The 25052-nt window shown below is 45.7% G+C and overlaps 1 protein-coding gene across 16 annotated transcripts in view; it reads left to right on the top strand.

The window, feature by feature from the left end:
• 4933427D14Rik (RIKEN cDNA 4933427D14 gene) overlaps window positions 1–18282 on the top strand; it is a 53554-nt gene extending 35272 nt beyond the window's left edge. For 7 of the 16 annotated variants that reach the window (XM_006534373.2, XM_006534367.3, XM_030246402.1 and 4 more), the window contains 7 exons: window positions 2352–2430; window positions 3409–3495; window positions 5388–5573; window positions 6613–6694; window positions 12691–12811; window positions 13195–13419; window positions 16773–18114. In XM_006534373.2, the coding sequence (XP_006534436.1) occupies window positions 2352–2430; window positions 3409–3495; window positions 5388–5573; window positions 6613–6694; window positions 12691–12811; window positions 13195–13419; window positions 16773–16890 (898 nt within the window). In that variant the 3' untranslated portion in view covers window positions 16891–18114. Of the gene's footprint in view, window positions 1–2351; window positions 2431–3408; window positions 3496–5387; window positions 5574–6612; window positions 6695–9388; window positions 9469–12690; window positions 12812–13194; window positions 13420–16772 lie in introns of all 16 variants that reach the window. The other 9 variants (NR_155066.1, NR_155065.1, NR_155067.1 and 6 more) reach the window with 4 other exon arrangements.
• Window positions 18283–25052: the final 6770 nt, after the last annotated feature.

Genomic DNA, 25052 nt, shown 5'->3' with positions numbered 1-25052 from the left:
AGGGAACTCCTACCATGTCATGTAGGTGAATTATGAGGTCTGGGGTTCAGACCTCAGCTCGACTGGAGACCAGCCTGCAATTCCCCACACAAGGCCACACCCCCTAATTCTTCCCAAACAACAGTTCTACTAATTAGGGACTAACTATTCAAATGGGCGCCTGTGAGGGCCATCTTCATTCAAACCACCACAGCCATCTCACTGATGGCAGAATGGATCTTCTTCATCCTTGCAGGAACCGGTCTACCAGGCATGGTGGTATATACCTGTCATCCCAGCACGTAGAAGACTGAGGCAGGAAGATTGCTATGAGGCCTGCTCATTCTACAGTAGCTTGACCTTGTCAAAAGATAATAATAACATTGATTAATGGGAGGGAAAGCAATCTTTTTTTCAGACATTTCAAACCTAAAATTCTTTGTTCTATGCTTCTATTTGTTAATTTTATATACCCAAAATTAGCCTTACTATAGAATATTTTTTTAAAAGATTTATTTTTATTAGTACACTGCAGCTGTCTTCAGAAACACCAGGAGAAGGCATTGGATCCCATTACAGATGGTTGTGAGCCACCATGTGGTTGCTGGGAATTGAACTTAGGACCTCTAGAAGAGCAGTCAGTGCTCTTGACCACTGAGCTATCTCTCCAGCCCTATAGAATTCTTGTTTAGAAATTATTTTTAGGGGCTGGTGAGATGGCTCAGTGGGTAAGAGCACCCGACTGCTCTTCCAAAGGTCCAGAGTTCAAATCCCAGCAACCACATGGTGGCTCACAACCATCTGTAACAAGATCTGACTCCCTCTTCTGGTGTGTCTGAAGACAGCTACAGTGTACTTACATATAATAATAAATAAATCTTTAAAAAAAAAAAAAAAGAAATTATTTTTAGTGAAAATTTTTTTAATATTAAACTTTTTACTGGTAGATAATTATGCATTCACATAAAGTTGTAATAATACAGAAAAATTTGGGGTACTCATCTCTCAGCTACCTAGTGTAACATCTTAACAAACTGTTGACTACAGCCAGAATAGAGCGAGTGACACAGTGAGAGCATATGAGTTAACTGACGTTGACATTAATATGTTTTATAAAACCTGTTTGGGCCCATGCTGAGGCATCCCTCCTCCCACCTGAGGTATGACCATGGGTCTAGTATAGAATGAAGTTTATTTGGGGACATGGAAAGGGGGGCTGAGAAGGGAAGAAAGGCAAAGAGAGAGGAGGGACAGAGAAGAGAAAGAAGAGGGAAAACATGGAGGGAGCGGAGTCAGGGAGAAAGGGGTCAGAGAAAGGAGAGCATCAGAGAGCAGAGAGGGGAAGAGAGGCCAAACAATCCCCTGTTTCTAGGTAACTGTTGGGCAGAGCCTAGAAGGAATGCTAGCAATATTCCAGAACCCACCCATCACCACCACCATCCCTCATGTTGCACTTTTATAGCTGTACATAGTCTCTGCTGCCCCAGCTGCCTTTTGACTCAGTAAGTGTGGTAGCTAATCCAGAGGCCAGCTTGCAGGAATCCGTTCTCTTTTCAGCTATGGAGATCAGACTCTGGTCATCAGGCTTGGCAACAAATACCTTTAGCTGCTGAGCCATCTCACTTGCCCTAGAATTGACTTTTTTTCTAATATAAATCTATGGAGCGTCATTCTAGTCACTACGTATATTATTTGTTCATTCATCTGCTGGTGAGTCGGATCTCATGGTTTAACCACTCATCTTAGTCAACAGTTGAGGGATATATGGGTTGTCTTTAGCTTGACATTATTGTGACTAAGGATTGTGTAAATATCCATGTATTATGTGATGAATTTTATTTCTCTGTAGTAAGTGCCCAGAGTAAATTTACCAGGTTGTATACTTCTTGTATGTTTTAGTTTCTGTTGTGTTCTATTGCAGTGAAGAGACACCATGACCAATGCAACTCTTATAAAAGAAAGCATTTAATTGGAGGCTTGATTACAATTTCAAAGACTTAGTTTATTATCATCATGGTGGGTCATCAGACAGCATGGTAGCAGGCAGGCTTAGTAGTAGAGAAGTAGCTGAGAGCTGCATGCTGATCAGTAAGCAGAGAGGGGGTTGGGCAGAGAGGGAGCAGGGAATTTGGTCTCACGTAGAGCAACTGAATCCATGTGTACCTTTCACAAGACCCAGGGGTGCGTGTGGCTGTGGCAGGGGGAGGAGCACTGTGGACTTGTGACCCCAGGGGTCCGTGTGGCCGTGGCAGGGGGAGGAGCACTGTGGACTTGAGGTCCCTTTCTTTGCCCTTACCTGGAGGAGTTACATGATTATGCAGAATAGAACATTCTGACTGCAGACTTGAATTTTCAATTTTATTTCTAAATAGTGTCTCTGCCACCCAGTTAGCTGACAAGGTGGAGGAGGCAGTTCTGGAGCGGTTGAAGCCCCTCTTGATCAAGGCCCAGGTAATTGATTTATCTTGTTTGCTTGCCTTTGGCAGTTCTGAAATGAAAAGAGTTGTTGCCTAGGTCACACTGACCCTCTTTTAGAGGGCCAAGTGTCTCTTCGGGGGTGGGAGGCTGAAGGACAGATGAGCCTGTAGACAGAACATGGTTTCACTGCTGGGCCCTTCACCACCTCCAGACCGTCACACAGTATCCACTATCCACATATCCTCTGTTTCAGGAGAATCATTGCTTTTGAGAAGAGTGACATTTTAACTTGGGAAAGGATATTAGACTGCATTTTCCATTCTTTGTAAATGGGAAAATTCATTGATAAAAATGGTGTTCATTTAATGATCCCCTGGGTGCTGGTCTCTGTGACCTTGATAACTTAGAATGATTGGCTATTTTACAGTTGGCTAGGGATATTTGGGGCACTTCTGTACAAGCTAGGACTTTCTCAAAGATGAAATGACTTAGCGTATACCAGGGTTTTATGTCACTCCCCAGTAAGCAGTATGATTTAATAGTAAGGCTTGATGGATCCTCCCTAGAAATAGAAGCCATGGTGTTTGCAGATGAGGCCACATAAGAATATTATGACCTTAACTGGTTGAGTGGCATGCTGGGTCTAAGTAGTGTTAGGTTATTAGAGCCTATGGCTGTCTGTCTTAGGATTACTAACCTTAGAGGGCTACTAGAGATGGAGTTGTGTAGTCTCCTCATTTGAATAGTGAGCCAAGTATACAACAGGCAAGTTGATGACTTGCATAACAGCATATAACTACTCTGGCAGTGTTTATAAAAATGTCCAGAGTACCAAGAACAACACATGGCATTTGTTTTCACAAGGACTGAGTACTTTAATTGCTACAAAAAGCATAGTGCAGCTAGAGCTGATAGACAGTTCCTCACAGGTTATTCTGCAACACGGTTCATTTGTTCTAATATAAACTGTGAGTTTTTATAATCCATGAGTGCCTTTGTCCATTTTCATAGAGAGTGAATTCTTCGGTGGAAGCAAATAGTCATTTGAAGGATCGTCCGTCACGGCACGCAGCAGCAGCAGCCCAGCCTGCCGAGCAGGTGTGTGTGGTGTGTGGTTGGTCTGCTGCTTTTATCACATGATAACGTCTCCAGTGAAAGGAAAATGATATGCAGATTACTTTGCAAACACTACATTATCCTACTCAAGGAGCGGGAAGTTATTCTCCTTATGCAGCATGTTAGTTCTTAGAGTGTGTATTTAGTTCTGGGTCTGGACCAGCCATGCAAACAGCTGGCAGACATCTCTAGAGTCACAGGTTTCTGCTGGGGTACTGTTAGCTCTTCCCCTCAGGGCAGAGTGTAGATAAACTGTGGCCTGACTGTGGACGGCCTGCAGCAGGAGAATCGCTGCCCTCCTTTCCTGTCATCCAGCCTACTTTGGCTCAGTACTGGCCTAATTTCCTTTCTCTGAAAGGCCTGATGTTCTTGTTAGGCAAGCAGGTTTTGTGTTTGGCCCAGCAGAGAGGAAAGAAGGTCCAAGAAAGAAATGAGAAAAATAAATACCTCTTTTGTTGTCCAGGCTAATATTTCTCTGCAGGATTTGCTTTTAATGTTTAGGGAACTGTCCCTGCCTACCTAGCTTAGGGACTTTGGAGTAGAAGGTGCAGGCTGCATTCCTTTAGTTTTCTAAAGGTTGAAAAGAAGTGCTTGCTGCTGTAATTGCCCAAAGTAAGCAACAGGCAGAATCTAAAGGAGCCAGAAGGGAACAGGAGTAAGGTTTATTATTTATTTGATGTATGTGAGTACACTGTTACTGTCTTCAGACACACCAGAAGAGGGCATCAGATTCAGATGTTACAGATGGTTGTAAGCCACCATGTGGTTGCTGGGAATGAACTCAGGACCTCTGAAGGAACAGCTGACAAGGCTCTTAACCACTGAGCCATTTCCCCAGCCCAGGAGTAAAGTTTTAATAGCCCAGTGGCCTTGGGAGCAAGAAGACTGTAGGTCAAGAATATATCTAATCTGTTAAACAGGATTTTAGCTGTAGCTCCATTGTTGTAATTCTTTTGTGCTGGTGTTTAGAGTTGGAGTCCCACCTGTTGTATAGAAGAAGGAGGGGGGAGCAAGGAGGGGGAGAGGAGGAGTGAGAAGGAAAAAAAAGAAGGAAGAGGAGAAGGAAGTGCAGCAGGAGGAGGACATAAGGATGACGACAACAGCAAGCCCAGGAAACTTGTTCAAAGTTGTAGGGCAGAACCAGGCCTTAATCTCAGAAATGTTTCATTCTTTACCCAGAAGACAGTCTTTGCAAATAAATAAATAAATAAATAAATAAATAAATAAATAAATAAATAAATAACAAAAACAAAGACACCTAAACAGATCAGATTACAGACCTATATTAGGATTAAGATAAATAGCCAGATGTAGTACAGACACCTTTAATCCCAGCACTCGGGAGACAGAAGCAGGTGGATCTCTGTGAGTTTGTGGCTATCTTGGACTACATAGTGAGTTCCAAGACAGCCAGGGCTATGTAGAGAGGGGTGGGGGGAAAAAGAGAGAAGTAAGCAAGCAGGGAGAAATGCTTTGCAAACTGTAAAGAAAGCACTTTTTGGATTTAAAGAACACAAAGTCAGGAGAGAATGGTAAAGCTCTCATAGATTATACCAAGAGCAAAGAGAAGAACCCTGTCCTTGGTAGTGCCATGATGCTTTAAGGAACATTCCCCTAAACATGGCAAAAGACACACGTGCCCTGCCAACCAGCAACACATGAAATGGCTGCTTACCTCAGCAGCGATGGCACTGCTTGGTTAGTGCAGTCATTTCAATGACTGATAAGAATTGTACCTGCTGACGGAGAAGTTTGTTCTCTATAGAATCTCTGTAGTTGCATCACTGTGCTTTGGGGTATAATAATCAACAACAATCTTTAATTTTTCAGTCCTCTTATATCACTTTTCCACCATTTCTTCTTTCATTTTGTAGGCTTCAGATGTACGTTTTGAATCCAGGAATATTCCTCAGCTGCGTGACTGTTTGGAAGATACTGCTCATGAGCTCTGGGCTAGGACTCAGGATAAGATCTTGGGGTCAGAAACTTCAGCCAGATTGGGGGACAGCAAGGACAGCCCAGATCTAGAGACCATGATGCTCCGGATGGAAGAAATGGAAGTAAGGTCTTGGGTGCTGCTCTGTTTTGCCAGTGGGTGTCCACCTCTGTTCCTGATCACACTGTTGATACTCAATACGGCAGAGCCTCAGCATCCTACTTTTAAATTGAAACTGTTGCCAACTGAGTGTAAGACCTTGCTTGGCTCAGTTGCTTACCTTAATATGTAGGGTATTTGAGAACAGAAGAAGATATAGAGGCAGTAAGTGTTATCACCATATATATAACCCATCCTGTTATCACACTGTTGACAGTGACTCGTAATTCCAAGATCACAGAGGCCCAGTGTGGTACCGCAGTTTGGATCACTAACTTCTGCATCAATCCCTATAGACCCCAGTCTTGCCTCTTCTACCTTGCTGCAGTGACCCTGTCAAATCACAAGTGCCCTCTCGTCCTTTAGATCCAGACATTACTTTCAGAGTGACTCCTTTTCCTTATAAACTTAGAGACCTCAGACATGAGCCATCCTACTAGGTTGTTCAAGAGCAGGAATCAAAGCCAGTGGTCAAATGGTGTGGTTAAGGTCATAAAAACTACTGAGAGCTTGGATGGCTGGTCCAGGTCTGAGCCCACACTCAGCAGTTTTGCTTTAATTGTATGGTGATTAACTCACTTGTTTCTCATTGCTAAATAGGAAATGATAGAGAAGATAATTTTTGGTTGTTTTTGAAATGTAAAGCTATGCTGTTTGTCCTATTCTTGTAACCACTTTCCCTCTCTTGGGGTAACTGGCTGGATCTGAGCTGCCCTACGCAGTGGAAATAGATGACTCTGTCTGTTGGAAGGCAGACTCATGCAGAGTAAAGTACAAGTGGCCCGTAGATGGACGGGGACAGGCTGTGCCTGTCAGCAGCTCTAGGGGACATGCTCTCTGCCTGAAGTTACAGCCGTGCTCACACTTCTGGGCTTCCCTCAGGAGCTGTCCCAGCAGATGCCTGCTCTCATCAGTGTCTGTCTGCTGAGCTGTTTCCACACTTACTACTTCTGGTTTATAATGAAACTTACTTTTTCTCATAAATTAAACTTTCTTTTTTAAAGAAATACCAGGAGACAGTTCGCCAAAGATATAATAAAATTGTATACGCTGACCCTCACTTATGGATGCACGAAGAAAGAAATGGTAGGTGCTTCTCCCTAACCCCACCTTCAATATTTTACTCTGAAAATTCACCAGCATAATGAAAGATTGAGAAACACTGTCCAGTGACCAAACTCCCACCTTGTAGTCCTGAGTTTTCCACATTGCAGTTTGCCCCTCTGTCCTCAGTTCATCTCAGTTTGTATTTCAGATGTCTTATCTAAGCAATTTGAAGTAGATTGCCAGATAACCGTGCATTTTATCCAAATATGCAGCATCAACTTGAGTTTCATATTTGTTTGTGGTTTTGTTTTGTTTATCTGATGTAAAATGTATATATAAGGGGTTGTGAGATGGCTTAGTGAGAGGCTGAAGCAGAACCTACAGAAGCCCCTGAGCTAGTCTGGCAAGCGCAGCAAGAAAGACCCTGTCTCAAACAAAGTGGAAGGTCCTCACTGGCGCCTAAGGGTTTTCTGACTTCTATGCATGTTCCATAGCATGTCAGTGCCTGCATTCTTGTACCTAATATCTCTCTCATGCTTTCCCTCTCCATCTCCCTCTCTCTTTTTGTCTCACACACAGACTCACATACACACACACAAATTTATTAACTAGGAAAAAATATATATAAAATGCACAGATCTTAGCTGTCATTTGAGGAGTTTTGACAATGGATCTGTTTCGTACCCAAATTCCTGTCTAGATGCAGCACACAGCGTTGCTGCCAAAATATCTGCTGTGTTCTTCCCAGTCAGTGCCCTAACTTTAGGCAGCATTGCTTTTCAACCATGTGGAGTAATGTCGAGGTTTGAGTAAGTGCAGTCTATTGCTGGGTGGATGTTTGCGTGACTAGCTCTTTCAGTCAGCATAGCATTTGATAGCCTGTTGTTGCTTATTTCATGTTGCTACTATACACCTTAGGGCATTCCTCACCCAAAAATTACTGGATTAGAACACAGATTATTCTCTTATAGTCTGAGAGGTCATAAGGCTGAAAATGAATCTCATAAAGAAGTTGAGTTACTGGTGGGTTTTCTTCTGAGGCTGCTGCTGAGGACCTGTTCCTTCCAGTCTTCCAGCTCCTAAGGCTACCTCCATTCCCCAAACATGGCCTTGTTATTCAGTGTCTCTTTCCATGGTCAGCTACCTTTCTTCTGTGGTCAGGCCTTCTTTTGTTTTATTTGCCTGTTGTAAAGATACTACAGTCACATAACTGATTACTCCCCACCCATCTCAAGATCTTAAGGGCCTTTTTGTAGTGGGAGTAACCCAGAACCCAGCTATTGACTATAAACATCTCAGGATCCATTTACCCTACTAGTTAGCTCTTTTTCTAGCTCTCTCTCTTCCCCTCCCTCTTCCTCCCTGAGTAATATTCCTTGGAATGTTTGTACCACATCTAATTTGCATGTTTGCCAGTGAATTTGTATTTGATTTTTTCCTGGTTTGGGACTATTAAGAATATATCTGGGGCTGGAGAGATGGTTCAGCAATTAAGAGCACTGACTGCTCTTCCAGAGGTTATGAGTTCAATTCCCAGCAACCACATGGGGGCTTACAACCATCTGTAATGGGATCTGAGGCCCTCTTCTGGTGTGACTGAAGAGAGGAAGAGTGTACTCATATACATAAAATAAATAAATTTTAAAAAATAAATAAATCTAAGCTGCTGGGGAGATAGTTCAGTGGTTAAGAGCATCTGTTGCTCTTGCAGAGGACCTTGGAGTTCCCAACACCCACATGAGTGACAGTAGGCTGTAACTTCAGTTCCCGGTGATCTACATCCCTCTTCTGTTCACTGTGGCAACAGGCATACCATGTACATACATACATGCAAGGCAGACACTTACATAGAATAAAAATAAATCTAAAACTTGTTAAAAACTTAATTATGAATCTAAAAGCCAGCATGGTGAGCTGAAGCAGAGGCAGGAGGATTGAGAGTTCTATCCAGGGTGACATATGAATTCCAGGCTAGCTTTGCTTACACACAGACCTGTGTCAAATCGGCTGTAAACATGTTAATTTGTAGTTTTTGTGTGGCCCATCAGTTTTTATTTCTCTTGGTTAAATATCTAAGAAGTAGACTTGCCAGGTCATGTGCTAGGTGTACCCGGCTTCACAGGAACCTGCCTGCCTGTTGCCCAGAGGCTGATCCAGATCAGCTTCCTTCTCCACTGAGTTGTGCTTGCTTGCCTCTGGCAGTGTAAGTCTTGCCTATTGTGTTCTTGTAATGAATCTGGCAAGGGGGGTGGGGGTGGATTGGTTCCTCATGGTATTTCAGTTTCATTTTCTTCTAATATTCTTTAGCTTTATTGTTATTTTTAGGTCTGTGTATGTGCCTTTTGGGATGGGAGGTGGGGACACACAAAGGTATTGATTTCCCCCTAGTGCTCAATCTTCAAATGGTTGGGAAATGAATGGTCCAGTTCACATGTACTGGCTGGGAACTGAACTTGTATTTTTTGCAAGAGTGATTTATGTTCTTAACCACTGAGCCATCTCTTCAGGCCTTCAATTTCTCTTTCTTGATGAGTAGTGCTTTGGATATTTTCAAGTGATTAGTCATTAATGATATATAACTCTTAATGATATATCCAAAATTGTTTTTTCTGCTTTTTAATTGGGTTGCCCTTTTATTTTTGGTTATGTAGATGATTTGTGTATTTTAGGCATAAATTCTTGTCAAATACGTTTTGGGTTGGTTTGTTCTGTTTCTGTTTTTGTGTTTTGCAGGCTCAAGCCCAGAGCCTTGCATATGCTCAGCACATGCTGTACCTTTGAGCTGTCTTCACGGCATTGACTTTTTTTTTAAGGTAACTGCAATTTTCACGAGGTTGTCTGACCAGTGTTCATTACTACTTTCTCAGTTCCAGAACATTTATTTTCACACACCTCTCCCCCAAAACAACCTTTACTTCCTCCACCACTATCCCCCCCCACCCCCCACCCCCCCACACACATCATTTGCTGGCAACCACCACTCAGTGACGGTAAAGTTTTAATTCTGATAAAACCTCAATAATCTTTGCATATGATTTATTTTTTGTGGCCCAAGGAAGCTTTGCCTGCCACTGAGGTGAGAGGATGCTGTTTTCTTCCAGGAGCGCTCTGGTTTGTTTGTTTGTTTGTTTGTTTGTTTGTTTACTGTTTAGCCTTAGGTAGGGTCTGTCTTAGATTTACCGTTTGTTGTTTGAGGAAGAGGCTGCTGGATATTCACTTGTTCTCCTTCCATTTGGTGAGAGAGACTTGCTTTTCTCTTCTGCTTTTCAAAACTCGAACATTTACACTGTGGCTGCAATTGCTATGCTGCTGCCACACTGTGCTGGGAAGCATCAGAAATCTGTTTGCCTCCTGTTTGTCTTCCTCATGAAGGAGTAGATGTGAGTGAGCATTGCCCTCCATGGAACTTAAATCCAGTGTGTATTATACTTCCTTGGATGTTAAGGAAGCCTTAGGTTAGGTGATTGATGCCTGCTTATATCATATGGAATTATTTCAAGATACAAATTTGGGTCTTTTTTTTAAAAAAAGGATTCTCCATGTTAAATTTTGACAGAAAGATGGGCCATCTAACAACACATGTTGTAGGATATTCAATCATACCATGAACCCCAAGATTGCATTATTTACTGAAAAAATCTATTTCTAGTTGTATTATAGCTCAGCCCTTAGCACATATCTTTAATTCCTCTGGCTGGAATACAGACAGACCTTAGGACTTTAATCGCAAACAATGAAGATAAAGTTGGTTTGTAGAAGGAAGTACCCATGTTTGAAAATGATGTCTAATTGAGTGGCAGACAAAGTGATGAATCAGAGAAAGATTTGACAGAATAGGATATGCCCAACTCTAGCCAGAGAAGAGAGGACAGGGAAGCTAGTTGAGAGGCAGTGCAGAGAGGAGGAGGCCAGGACAGTTACAGAGAGACAGGTTGATGAGAGAACAAGCTAGACACAGGTGAAGACAGAAAGAGCCAGAGAATGAGGAGGAGCCAGAAGATTAGAACAGATTGACAGTTTGAGGCCAAGCAGAGCTATTCAGGAGAGGCTAAGAGAGAGAAGCCAGATTGAATCAGTCAGTGTGGAGAGAAGTTTGAGCTGGAACAGCTGAGTTGAACCAGCCAGGCAGAGCTCAGAAAGAACTAGCTATTCAGCAATAAGTTTCAGAGGCTGGAAACATTCTAGGCCTGAATTAGATTGTAAGGAAGCTAGAAGCTTCCAGCTAAAGCAGTAAGCCCCTGAGATGACAATTACATCAGGCAAATAAAAGATACTTTTACAAACTCTCATGTACTCTTTGTGTGTTTTCTGCAGTTTTCATGCATTTAGTTGTTACTCATGGTGACAGACCCTGGTCTCTGTCTCATGGGCTAGTAATTGAATTGCTATTTTGGGCCTGGCTTGTGTGATCCTACCCATGCAGTACTTTTCTTATACGGGCTAAGCAGCCATAAACAGAAGTGCTGAGATCCAGTGTGCATCTGAGATGCTCAGTGAAGCTTATACACAGATCCCAAAATCTAAACACTGAGTCTGAAACATTTCTGGTCCTGAGCAATTAGATATACTGAGTTTTTATTATAGAGCTCTCTCCTTTTGCCCGGTTCCTGCCTGTGAACACCTACAGCTTGTTCTAGCAGGCTACAGCTGTTTGTCAAGCTACCTTAACTTTCCCAGCTAAGCCCCAGGTTCACGGAGACCTAGAGAGTTTGACAGTCAGTCTTGCTGACAACCTGCTTACTTTGCAAGGACCCTTCTAATGATTGTATAGTCAGACAGTGGATATTTTAGCATTTCTTTTTGAATTGGAGACAGAGGAAAGGGATGTGTTTTACTGATGGTTTGGCCACAAAGGTTGCATACTGTGAATGACAATTTTAGGAGGGGGCTTAAGTGTCTTTTCCTTTCAGGAGGACAACTTTTAATTATTAGTTGCTATATAGGTCTCTATGTAGAGGCTACATTAACATTTAAGAGGAGGTCTTTAGAGTCTGGAGAGATTGCTTAGCAGCTAAGAGACCATATTACTCTTGCCAAGGACTGGAGTTTGATTCCCAGCACTCACATCAGGCAGCTCTCAACTGCTTGTAAGTGCAGTTTCAGGGCGTCCAGCACCCTGTTGTAGTGTTTACAGGAACTGCACTCCTGTGCACATACCCACACAGAGACGTACACATAATTGGTTTTTTATATACAAAGGAGCTTTTTAGAACACTAAAACTGAAGTGAGTATTGGATGCTTGTGATTCCAGCATCACAAGACCAAAGCAGGAATCTGAGCCCCATGCTTGTTGCCTCAGGTACATCACAGAACCAAACCTACACTGGCCTTAGGGTTATGTGGTGTCTAATCCATTTCTCTCACCTCTGGGAATAACTGAAAAGTGACTGTACTCAGGATCGGTAACACTGTTCCAAAGGCTGCCCTTGGCAGTGATTTCCTGAAAGTGTGTGATCCCAAGCATGGACCTGCCCCAGGCGCTGTGCTGCTAGATCAGCTTTACCTGGGTAACAGGTTCTTTTCCTTCCACTTGAAACACATTCAAAACTAGAAATCACCCCAAACTCACGACAGCTCTCAGGCCTGCCTGCATGTTGTAGTTAATATATTGGTGTTTTGACTCTTATGCAGATTTTTTGCACAATGTCCAGAGACAAGTTAGATCACCTAATTAGGTGTTCAAGTCTGAATGGCTTTCTCTTTCTAGAGTAATCAAAGCATTTAAAGGTTAAAAAACAAACTTAATGGCTTCAGAATTCTGTACTGGCCGCTGGGTACCAGTAAAATAGGTGTCTCCTAGGGCCTTGCGTGGACCAGGCAAGGAGTTTCCCATAGAGCTGGGAGCAGTTCTCTTTTCTCAAGACTGACTCTGCAGGGGTTTTGTTTCTCTGAAGCCCCTCTGCCCCACTTTTTGTGTCTTAATGTGTAAGCAAAATGCCTGTGACTTCCTCACAGCTCACTAACTACTACCATACTCTAAGAAGGACACAGTTTTTCTTGACAGTCATTTTATGCCTGTCCTTTCTATTTCTAGACCAGAACACCCCAGCTGTAAGTGAAGGACCTTTGGCTTCCCACCCAATCAAGATCACCAAGACAGCAACTCAAAAGTGCCCTGCTGTGAACATCTTGTTAGAAAGGCCCTGCAATGCCAAGTGAGTGGCAGGGACACTGCGTGATTTTGCTGGTTGGTGGCATTGGGTGTAGTTAAATTCTGCATTCCTTTAGTTTCTGCATGACTGAAGTTGTTTTGAGCAAGGTCTTGTAAAATCTGTGGTGGGTCAATAAAACAGTGGTTCCGTGGTGGGCATCAAACACTTGCATTGTAAGGAAGCCTCCAGCACTTGGCATCATTTAGCTGGTATATACGAGTTGGCTGACACTTTGTATGAGTTTTATTTCATCTATAGCTCGAGAATCCTTGCAGTTTGGAAGATTATTATGGTGCAAGAGCAGTGGGCAGTGATGGTAGGAGCTGAGTTTTGTTTAGACAAACCATTTGCTTCCGTTTGAATCCCTTCATCCTCTGTGTTCTCAGCTCACTGGATGAAAGTGTAACAACAGAGGAGGGATCGGAGAAAAGGGAGGCTCCCCTGCCCCTCTCCAGAGAAGACCTGCATCAGAGAAAAGGGCAAACTCCCCTCTCAGTCCCACCCAGGATGCGGCACAGCATTGGTGCTTACTGTAGCCGGTTTGAGCAATTCCTACGGATCATAGCTCATGAGGCTATAGGCTCCTTCAACCCATGGCTAATAGCTGAAAGGTCAGTAAAATTTCTGTGCGTCTGTTTACAGGGAAAGGACTAAATTTTACTTGAAGAGGAGCTGGAGAAAGGATCAGCCAAGGCCTTAGTCTTTGCTTTAGGGTCTGAGGCTCCAGTGGCTTGTGGGCTACCTCCTCTGTGAACTGCTCTTTAGATGCAGGAAGCTATGAAAACATCATGCTCTTTGCCACTGGAGGAGTGGAGTGCCCTTCAGTCTCCTTCTCTTGGGCCAACTGTCAGGCTGAGCTCAGGGTGCCCTAAAACACTGTAGACTCAGGGACTAAAAACAACAAGACTGTATTTTTCACAGTCTAGAGGCTGGGAACTATCTAAGATGGGAGTGTCTGGTGAGTGTCCCCTTCCTGGCTGGCTGACAGCTGTCTTCTTGCTCTGTCCTCTAGTGACAGAGGTCCCCTCTCTCCTCCTCTTGAGGCACCATTCCCATGATGAAGAGTCCACCCTTGTGACCTCATTTGAACTTCATTTCCTTCTAGGCTCAGGCCATCACATTGGGAGTTAGGGCTTCAGTGAATGAATACAGATATTTAAGTTGGGGCTAATTTGTTGATGCTGATGGTGAGGATTGTACTCTATCAGAGAGCACACGGTTTGCTGGGCAGGAAACAGCCATATGAATCCTCGAGACTGAGACCCACTGGCAAGCTCTGACTGCACTGCTCTTATTCATTCCCTGCACCCCGGGCCCCTGCTCTGAGTTCCACTTTAGTACAAAGTGCAAGGCGCTTTTCATCAGTGAGCAAAGTAGGAGATTGCTTATATTTTTTTCTTAAGTTTTAAATATGCCTCTTGTTTTATATATTTCTGAGCTTTCACTATCCTACACTGTTTCTTCTTAAGTTATTGGAGGCCATGTGCTTGCCAGGCAAGACGTACACTAAGAATGAAAACTTAGGACTTCAGGGAACCTAGATTCCAACGTGGGATATTCAGAAAAATGGCAAAAAACATTTCCCGGGACATTACCAGTGAGCATAGGTAGTAGCCAGTCCAGACAGAAAGGGGAAGACAGGGGGCTTTAGGAGCCATGTTGCTTTGAGGCAGGGTGAAGAAAGGAAACCCCTGGCCTGCCACCTGCTGTGCGAATGAATGAGCCGTGCCCTTGTGTTTCCCTCAAAGTTGGGTGGAGAAGCAGTGGTGGGGGATATATAGAGAGTGAAGGGAACACAGGACGAGATGGTCACTTCTGCCTCCAGAAATGACACGTGTGGTGATTTAGACCTCTTTTCCCCTGAGGGCAGCTGTTAATAGAAAAGCTGGATTAAAAATAAAATGCATACATTTGAAGGTATCAAGATACTAACTAGGTAATGAAGAACAAGTAGGTCAGGACCCTGGAGAAGAGAGCACAGCCCACGGTGTGGTGCTGAATGGTTCACTCTGGAGGAGAGCACTGCCACAGCCTCCTGAGACCAGAAGACAGAGGCTGGAGCCCACAGTTAATAGCTGAAACTGAAGTTTCTTCACTTTGTTGGTTATGGTGCTGGTATTGAACCTAGGACCTTGTATACTCTGGGCCAACCCTCTGCTGCTGAGCTACATCCCCAAGCCTTGTATCACTTCCAGTTGAAACCTTGAAAGGTTGCATTCTCTGGAAGGTCAGGTGATCTGGGTATAAATGGGTCTTCGTAGGGACCCCACTGAATATCACATCTTCTCAGTTGCTGAGGTGACTCTAGACACTGTTGTTCCCTAGGCCCCATATGTAAACAAACATATCTTCTCTGGAGGAAATCATATCATAGGAGGCTTTGTTTACTTCTGTAATGTTCATAAACAATGTCTATTTTATAGTGAAAATAGCCAGGCAACAGAGAAGCAATCAACAGACAGCACATCCACAGCAGCTCCAAATAGTGAAACTTTATAGACTCAAGGAGCTGCCTGCTGGGTAGAAATAGGAGACTCAACCTAGAATTCTGCCAGAGGCCTGGGAGCTCGCCAGAATCCAAACATACATCCATGGGGGTAGTGGGTGGGGGAGGCAGGGAACCATAGTTTCTGAAATGAGGAATGTATTAGATAGGCACAATAGCAAGTTGGACACAATAGAAGGGAAACCTGGAAGCTTGGAATGTGGAACAGCGTGTGTGTGTGTTTGTGTGTGTGTGTGTGTGTGTGGGTGGGTGATGTGTGTGTGTGTGTGGGTGTGTTGGGTGATGTGTGTGGGGGTGTGGGGGTGTGGGTGATGTGTGTGTGTGAGGGTGTGTGTAAAGGCATAATTAAAGATGAACAGTGAACTGGGCAACTAGGCAATCATGTGAGGTTCTGCCTTGGGAAAGGAGAGTAAGAGAAGGATTCTGAAACAGTGTCCAGAGCGACAGAGCTGTCATCTCCATAGTAACAAAGGCCACGAAGACAGAAGAAGCTCTAAAAACCCCAAGTGAGTCTGAAAATATCGCCATATGATTTATGTATTAGTTATAGGTGGAAAATAGTAATTTATAAGGGAAGAAGCCTGGCAGACATAACCATATCTGAGTAGCGAAACTCAGCAGTCACCAGTGAAGGGACAAGCTCTGAGGGGATACAGCATCCCCCTTCTGCATCTGTTCCAGAACTATGCAGCTGACAGTGATTATAAGAGAATACTAAACAACCCAGGATATGAGGACAATGAGGGGAAAAAGCTTTACTCTCCAAAAAAATGTTCTGGTCTGAAAGAGAGACTGAGGAACGTATTTTAAAGGAAAGAAATCTTAAGAGACATGACAACTAAATAGCCTGGATTGGATCCTGGATTCTAAAAAGTTTTAAGGGCCTTATTTGGATGGATGTCAAGGTTTGAATAAAGTCTGTATGTAAGATTAGATAATGGTTTACGGTAATGTTACTACAGTTGTCTACACAGTGTCTTTTCTAGGACACACTGAAGTTCTTGAGGGATTCCAGGTTTTCAACATAGTTTCTAACAGTTCAAATAAAAAAGGATGTGTATTGTGTATACATGCATATGTTTATGTCAAGGTTTCTGGGATATGGAGGACCTTGCCCTTTCCTACAGAGAAAGCACGCATCTCCTCTGAGCTGGGCTGGACTGTGGCCAGCTTATTCATTTCCAGTCAGCTCTGATTTCAGCCATCTCAAGGGTGAGGTCCATTCTGCCTGTTTTGGTGATCCTGCAGGGCTTGGGGCTCTAGGTGCTACCATCTTAATATCTGGGAGAGCCAGGCCTCCCCCGCCCCCTCCCTTCTTTTTCTTTTCCAGAAACATCTTGGCTCTTACGGGCTTTTGATCTCCACACAGTTTCTGAGCTGATTGACTAGGTTTTCATGAATACTGAACAGCTCTGTGTTTGGCTGCCCACGCCTTCAGCTGTGTCCTTTGTCTTCCAGCTTTTCAGATGAGCTGGTAGATGAAGCACTGGGGGCCGTGGCTGCAGAACTGCAGGATGTGTGTGAAGACTATGCAGAAGCTGTGTTCACCTCAGAGTTCCTAGAGGCCGCTGCATGAGAGCTGTCCAGGCAGGGCCCTCAGATCACTGCCGGAGAGTCAGCGCCACCCGCTGTCAGCCCGTGGGGGAATCTCTGTCCTCAGCTGCCCACTGAAGGATGCCAGGGAGCTCACCCTCTCCTTGTCTTAGCAGTGCTTCTAGAAGTTATAAAAAGGTGGGTTACATTTGCTAGCGCCTGAGGAGCATGAGACAATTAGAAAGGTACAACATTTCAGAATGTATAATTTTCCTCTGACTCAGTTGGAAATCAAAATGTTTTGAAAGGTAATGGATAAAGATATTTCACATAGGGATTCCAGCCTCTGTTAAACCCATGGGGGTGGAGGGATCAGTGCTAATCCAAGTGCCGTTACTGTCTGGTCCCAGCACCTGGCTCCTGTTGGCAAGTGTGCTCATCACATTGTCACTGGTGGTGTCGCCTTCCTGGGCGGCAAGCTACATGGAATGCAGAGTGGTGGTGCCACTAAGCCTCTGCTCAGTGGCAGTGGAAGTGGGGAGCCCAGCGCACGGGCACACGGAACACACAGGCCCAAGCACACCTTGCTCCGTGGCTCTCACTTTCTAGGGTGTTTCACGTTCTCAGTTTCTCAGAGTCACTTATTGCTGTTTGGACACATGCTAGTATAAAAAGCATTTCTCTGAATATAGAAGAATTTGAAGACAGGCCTTCCCCATGCCAGCTCACTCCCAGAGAGCAGAAGCGTCTGCACCATGGAGCATCCCATCTGGAGGAGGGAATCAAGCCGGTGACTTGAGGACTTTGGGCTCTTCTGAGGACCAACGATGCTGCGTGGCCTTTGAAGGCTCTTAGGTCCCGGTGGCAAGGTCCTCAGGACTCGGGATTGAGAAACAGAAAAGGAATGTGCGTACAAATAGGCAGTCACCCGAAAAGACTTTTCCTGGATCCGTTTGCCTCAGCTATTTGTGGGAGGCTTGGTGAAGGAAGGGTAAGGAACAAAGGGAGAGACACCCAAGGACGAATGTGAGTCTGTTACCACAGACGCCTCGACATGGTCTCCTGGGGTGGTTTCTAAGGTACCTTCCTGTTTAATACTACATAACCTCGGAAAGGACATCAAGGGACTCATAGGTCTTCAGTCTGGAGAGTTAAACATGTACACTTGAACCGGTAGAATCCCTTGTCATTGGTAGTCCTCATTTGTCATTTGCGGTTTTTACTGTGCTGATTAAAAAAAAATAAACTCAGTATTTTAAATTGTGAACATGTCTATTTGAAGTAATTTACATCTCCTTTTTCCCACAGGTAATGTGAAATGGAATTTACAGGAACCACTGGGAAGGGAATACTTTTGTATTTGATATGAACATAGTAGACTATTTGCCACCTCAGAGAAAAAGGAATGCTAATAAAACCTAACATTTATTGAGCACATACTAGAGTATTGTACTAAAAATGTCCCCTGCATAACTTAATGTGGGGTGCACTCTGTGTGAGAGACACCACCACACCCCCATTGATAGATGAGAGCAGGAAGGGAGAATCTGGGCCATCTAGCCTGATGTCATAAGATAGGCCACGGTCATGGAGTCACTCTCCCATGAAGATTACTGTGTCATGTGCTCCTTCCTCTCCCTGTCCCCACTCAGTATCCTAGACACTGCCTCTGGAGCAGAGCCTTTGCTGAGTACGTCCTGCTGTAGCCTGTTCTTACAGGTCTGACCCAGCCTCCTATACCAGGTGACCCTCACTAGCTCAGGTGGGTGAGCCTCATCCCTGCCCCGTGTCCAGGGTCTGCTTCGGAGCCCAGACTTGCAGTCACAGTGAGACAAAAGTGAGCCACAAGAAATAAGAATTTGGAAATGAAGATTAAATCCTCCGACTCTCTTAATGTTCCTGCATACAGCCTTGCAGCCAGAGCACTAGAATGTTTGCTGCGTGAACTAAGGCTGAGCACACGTGAGTCATTCTCTAGTTCCCTTCAGCTTTCTCATGGCCTGTTCCACTTGAGCGTGTTTGTGCTCCGTGAGCTGCCCCAGGCTCGTTGAGGTGCCTGTGTGCTCTTTAGTGCCCCCTTCCACCATAGGCTGACTTTCACTGCCGGCCAGACTACTGTCAGTCACCTGTTTGCTCCTTGTCTCTGTTAGACTGAGGGCAGGGATTCGGCCTAGCACTTGGTTGCTCTGCAGGTACATTTGAATTAGTGTATAGGGGATGAATCACACTCAGTACAGTCTACAAATACGTGCTGACCTGTGTGACCCTGGCAGATGGCCATCAAGGGGTGTGCACATTGGCCCCTGTCCCTGAGGTCCACTGCCATTGGCTTCCAACTCATTGTGGAAAACTTGTCTCCCTCTACTTAGACTGGGGCACAGGGGATGTCCGTCCCGGCTGCTCCTGTTAATTGGATGTGGGCCAGGCCCAGGGCTAGAGAACTGACAGAGGAGTGAGTTGGGGTGGGGAGGATAAGGTGACCTGCTCCCCTTCTCCTTAGTATGATCATCATTCTTGTGCCACCCAGGAGAGTGGGCAAAAGAGGCAGTACTGGGAGGGGACCCAGTGGCCACAGGGTGAGAGGTGGAAGACAGACCACAGAGAAGCAGAGCCATGTCAGGAAGCCCCCTATTCCCCCTGAGTAATGTTGGTGTCTTAGCTTGACACTGGTAGGAGTTGCCTGCAATGACTGAAAGGCAAGTGTATCCGCACTGTGACACTGGTCACCATGTAGGTACCCTCTGGAGCAGTGGTCCTCAACCTTCTTAATGCTGCGGCCCTTCATTACAGTTCCTCATGTTGTGGTGATCTCCAACCATAAAATTATTTTCCTCTTTAATTCATTACTATGATTTTGCTACTGTTACGAATCGTAATATAAACGCCTGTTTTCTGGTGGTCTTCTGGGGATTGAGAGGCCCTGCTTCTGGGGTTTCCTCTAAGCAAGCCCCTGCTTCTTTGGGCCCATATAAAACAGAGGAAGGCAGTAATCTAGCTGTATTCATCAGTGCTGACATCCCGTGGGGGTCTCGGTTGGTGCTAGAGCTGTTTCTAGTCAGATTCAACATGGGTGTGTCCTTCAGTAGCCAACAGCGGAGGGCCTAGGTTTCATGGACTCCTGTCAACCAGTCTCCTGTGCGTTTACTCTGGGTTCTTAGTAAGGGCCCCTCCTACGAGCAGCCCATCTTCTCCTTTCACAGGAGCTCTGTGTTGAGTCCCCTCTCTAGTCTTCTAGGCCTCTATTCCTATACCATAGGCCCCATTATGCTTATATCATCCACCCAGGGCCCCAGGCATATCTTCAGTCCAGCTAGAGCTTGCACATGCCCTATTAATTGTTCCCCTTCCTAGAATGCTGGGCATGCCCAGTCTCCCTGGCTGATTTTTTTCCCCCCATCAGGGTCTCATGTATCACCAACTAAGAATGGCCCTGGAGAAGATCTTAGCATCTCTCTCTCCAGTGGCTCCTGACCTTGCTGCAGCCCCCTCCCAGAGCACCCGTGCTCAGGCCTCAAAGATCCAGCCTCTCCCCATAGAATCATTCATTCCCCTGGCCCTGGGTCTTACAGCTTTGGTCTCTCCCTTTCCCACTCTAATGCCTTAAAGTCATCTGTGTAGAGCCTTCGAAGGCCCACTCTGTGGGTTCCAAAGCACCTTTGCAGCACAACCATGAGGCCCCATGGCTGTTCCGGGGGCAGGGCTTAGAGGCTGGCTGCCCACCTCCACCTTTTGTGCTCTTGACAATCCTCTTCCCACACAACCTCCCTGCTCCCCTGGCACCGTGGGCCCTTTGCCCTCGTGCAGCCTTCCACCTTGCCCCCTCCTGCTCTTCTCTGTGGGTCTTACCTACACTTGCCAGTTGCCCTCCCCCTCTCTGTGTCCTGGTCCTGCCTCCTTCCCTAGCCCAGACCTGCTTCTTTCCCAAGCATCCCACCCACAAGTCCCTCCCCCAACTTCCTTTGTCTTGGTGAGGCCTCCTATGCGCCTCCCACTCCTGGGCTCCAGGTCACTGAGCCTGTACTGAGAAACCCCCTGTATGTTCCTGCCCCTAGCTGGGGTGGGGCCTTCAGTACCTTTAGTCTGCTTCTCAGTGCAAGAGAGTCTGTGGGCATGGAAGAATTCCAAAGAAGTTCTGGCTCAGAAATCTGCGTTCCAGGGGGGACAAGAGTACTTAAGTACTGGCCCTTTGGGTTCTGCCTTCCATCAAACTCCCAACATCAGGCTCACCAAGTCTAAGCTATATTTGACCTAGAAAAGCCAAGCAAACACTGCTTACTCGGGTGCACACGGGAAGCAGGAACTGGGGACCATGGAGACTGGGCCAGCTACCAGGATGTTTGCAGAATTCTGCAGAACCCTCACGATCTCCCAGGGGAGCTCCAGCTCCAAGATACTCTGTGAGATCAAAGGGCTTCAGTCATCACTGATACTAATGGAGTTATCCAAAGAGCAAGAGAGGCTATGTGTATACCTGGAGTAACCACCCACCTCCTTGTCTTAAAAACCCACCATTTAAAAATTCTCAAGTGCCTTTAAATATATGCTGTTCTCTCTACCGTATAACAGCCCCGTTGTGTACCAGCAGTCATTCAGGTGGTACATAAAGGATATAGCCATGAAGACAAAGATCAGCCTCTGGCTATAAGTCGTTGATAATTATTATGTAGAATTTTATAGAACGTGTTAGGAGCGAGCCTTAGCATGCACTGAGAAGCTGGGCTCTGGAATGCTGTCCTGGCCCACATTGTTTTTTCCTGCTCACTGTCCCGTGTGGATCCTTGCTGTGTCCTTCCATCTGGACACCTGATGTGATTTCCCAACTTTGCCTTTTGCTGCTCTGGGCAGCACATCTGGGGCCTATCCAGCTGGTCTGCTGTTCTGTCTCAGACCCACAGCCTTGACTAGGGCCTCATGGCCACCACAACTTTCTAAACTGGATCACAGCTTTAAGCAGTTGGTGCAGTATCAGTCCCATTTTACAGATAGGGAAATAGAAGCTTACGGAAGAGGTTCTTGATTAGGGTCATCTAGACAGAGGGACAGATCCAGAACTATCAATCTTCATCTTTCATCCTCAGATCCAGTGTTGTTCTGTTTTATCACAGTCGTCTGGATACCAGAGTCCATGGAAGGGTACTTCAGTATGGGGGGGGGGGGCAACAAAGAATTTCCATCCAGACTTGGTAATGACTACTCTGTGGTTGGGAAATCTTCGGCTCACTTAGCTTCAGTTTCATCTGTAGAATGGATCAATAATCTCTAGATCAGTGTCAGTGTGAGAACCAAATGAGGTGGTAGAATAATAGCCCCCAGGCCCCAGGTGATGGGGTGAGGGTCACATCTCTTATGGAGGCCAGCTTCCAGCAGGGTCCAGCCTAAGCAAGAAGGCAGGGACAATGGAGGCAGATTAGGATGGAGTGGAAGAAAATGGTGCCAGGAGCTGGACCAGAACCTGGTCTCAGTGATAGGCTGCATCAACAAGAGAGGATAGATGGCCCAGTCACCGCCATATGCTCAGAACCAAGCACTGAGGCAGCCATACAGTAGGACCACAGCAACTACTCACTCCCACTGAAAATGAAGACTACTCTTGCAGTTGGCAGGTAAGAGTCTACTTAGTGAATGTAGCTCGGTGGGTAACGTGCTTGTTTAGCATGCACAAAGCCTCTGGTTGAATCCCCAGCACCACATAAACAGCCCAGTGGTGCACAGCTATAATCCCAGCCCAGAGGAGCTGGAGGCAGGAGGATCAGAAGTTCACGTTCCCACGTGGAGCCACATGGACACCAACAGCCCACTTACCATTCACAGCACAAAGACCTTCCTCTTTCCAAGATGGCTTCTGGGCTACCTCATTGGCATAGGCCACTTCCAGTCATGAGACACATTTCCATCTAATCCCTCTGCTTGGATTGGTCAGGTCAGAGACACCTGTCCAGAGACTCACCATCATCTCAATAGAATGGATTGTGCCAGGCAGTGGTGGCACATGCCTTTAATCCCAGCACTGGGGATGCAGAGACAAGTGAGTTCAAGGCCAGTCTGAACTACAGAGAGAGTTCCAGGACAACCAAGGATACACAGAAAAACCCAAACCCTGTCTCAGAAAAAATAAATAAATAAATAAAAACAGTGCTGGAGAGTTGGCTCAATGGTTAAGAACACTGGCTGCTTTTCCAAAGGACCCAGGTTCAATTCCTAGCACCCACATGGCAGCTCACGACTGTCTGTAACTCTATTCCAGGGGATCTGAATCCCCAACACAGACATGCATGTAGTCAAAACACCAATGTAAAACAAAAACAAAAGAACAGCTACTAAGAATGGATTGCACCTGGGTGGGAAACGGAAGCCCTGTTCTCTAAGACAGAAGGAGGAACTGATGTTGACCAAGCAAAACCAGCCAGTTACCATTAAAGAAGCACACTAGCTCCCTGGTAGAGGTTGTAAAGCAGGCACTTGGCACCCCAAAGACCAGCGGTTCAGTTCCCAACAAAGAAGAAAAACACACCATTGTCTGCAGATGAGGCAGTCACAAGCTGCCATTTGCACCAGTGTTAAAGTTCACTGTGTATATAGAAACACAAAAGCAGGCAGAATAAAACCAGAGCTGAAGCAAGGGGGAGGGAAGGAGGAATGCATTTCTACTGAGCGAGGACAGTGGTTGGAATAGTCTTCCTAGAGAAGGCGGCATTTGGCTTAGACCTTGAACGGTAAATAGGTAGTTCAGACCATGTGCAAGAAAGAGGGAAGGGCCTGCCAGCACAAGCAAGGGGCTCTCAGGAAGGTAGATACAGGTGTGGATGTACTGCGTGGTTCTGACAGCATGGGTGCTGGAGGACTTCAGGAGTGAAGCCTCTCCTTGTCGTCTCAGGGCAGGTGAACACGAGAGCTTCATGGACCGAGGAGGCTGACTGGGTGTTAGGTGGCAGCAGTGGTTTCAGCCCTATTCATTTTTTCTCTTCTGGCAAGGAATTTCATCCAACTTCCAGAAGATGCCCTTGAGCCGGAATAGGCAGCTTCCTCCACCCCTGGTCCCTCCCTTCCCTTGAAAGCATGGTTTGCCCTAGATTGCCCTCCAGCTCTCTAATCTTTATTCCATGTCTAAATGGGGGAGTCTACTGGGAGCCCCAGGCCCTTGCCAAGTGCTCCATCTGTGTTAATCAATCCCTGTGAAACCAAACCCGGCATACACTCCAGCTTCACAATAAACTCAAAGAGAGTCTGCAGGCTTTTAGAGTGAATGAGAAAATGGATTGAGAACAATGGGAACTGTGGAGGGTCCCTGTAGAGGAGCAGATACTGAAGGCTGAATGGCCATGTCAGGAGCAGGTCAGGCTTGACAGGAGCCTCCCCACCCGCTCCTGCAGGCGTATCCTGTTAGTTCTTTGGCTTGTGCATCTGCTCTGTATGATGGAGGAGTCTTGGCAGGTCTATGGCCTACCCAGTCTCCTCCCAGCCCTCCAGCCTCTGTCAACCAGTTAGAAGGCTCTCTGGCTAGCATTTGCTTTCAGAAATTCCAGGCATGTGTATTACCAAAAAAAAAAAAAAAAAAAAAAAGTGGGGTTACCTGAATGCTCAGGTTTTTGTGTGAATGGTTCAGGGCTTCAAGACCTGAGCTTTCTCTGTCAATGTGTCTGGTCCTCCTTCTGTTCTGAGCTGGGGCCCCATACCAACAAGGGAGTGCCGCTGTATTGTCTTATGACCTGTGTGGGTCACAAGCCACCTGAGGCTGGGAGATAGGGTACTGGCTAGAGCGCTCCCCTTGAAAGCCTTTAATTAACTTGTACATGTTCATAGCATTAGTCAGGAGCAAGCCCTCAGATTCCCCGTGCAGACTAAAGGGACTATTTCCATCTGAACAAGGGGATTGAAGCAGGGGTTACTACTAATCTGAAATGTCAAGATTCCTTAAAGCCCGACCAAGCTTGATGTGCCGGGGTACACCTGTAATCCCAGCGATGTGGGTGGCTAAGACGGGAGGGGCACAGTTCGAGGAGGCTCGGGCAGCACTGAGTTCATAGCCAGGCTGGACAACTCAGGGAGACTGTGTCTCAGAAGTGAACGAGGTGAGGGCTGAGGTAAGGTGAAAGTGCTGAGGTTGACCTCAGTGGTAACCAGAGCCGTTAGCTATCGCATGTGTAGCAGGGTTCTCCAGAGGCCCAGAACTTACGGAATGTCTCTATGTATTAAGGGAATTTATTG

Source organism: Mus musculus, chromosome 11, assembly GCF_000001635.26.
Source record: "Mus musculus strain C57BL/6J chromosome 11, GRCm38.p6 C57BL/6J".
Lineage (NCBI taxonomy): Eukaryota > Metazoa > Chordata > Mammalia > Rodentia > Muridae > Mus > Mus musculus.
The sequence above is the reverse complement of the archived record's forward strand: the minus strand, read 5'-3'. Positions and strand labels throughout refer to the sequence as shown.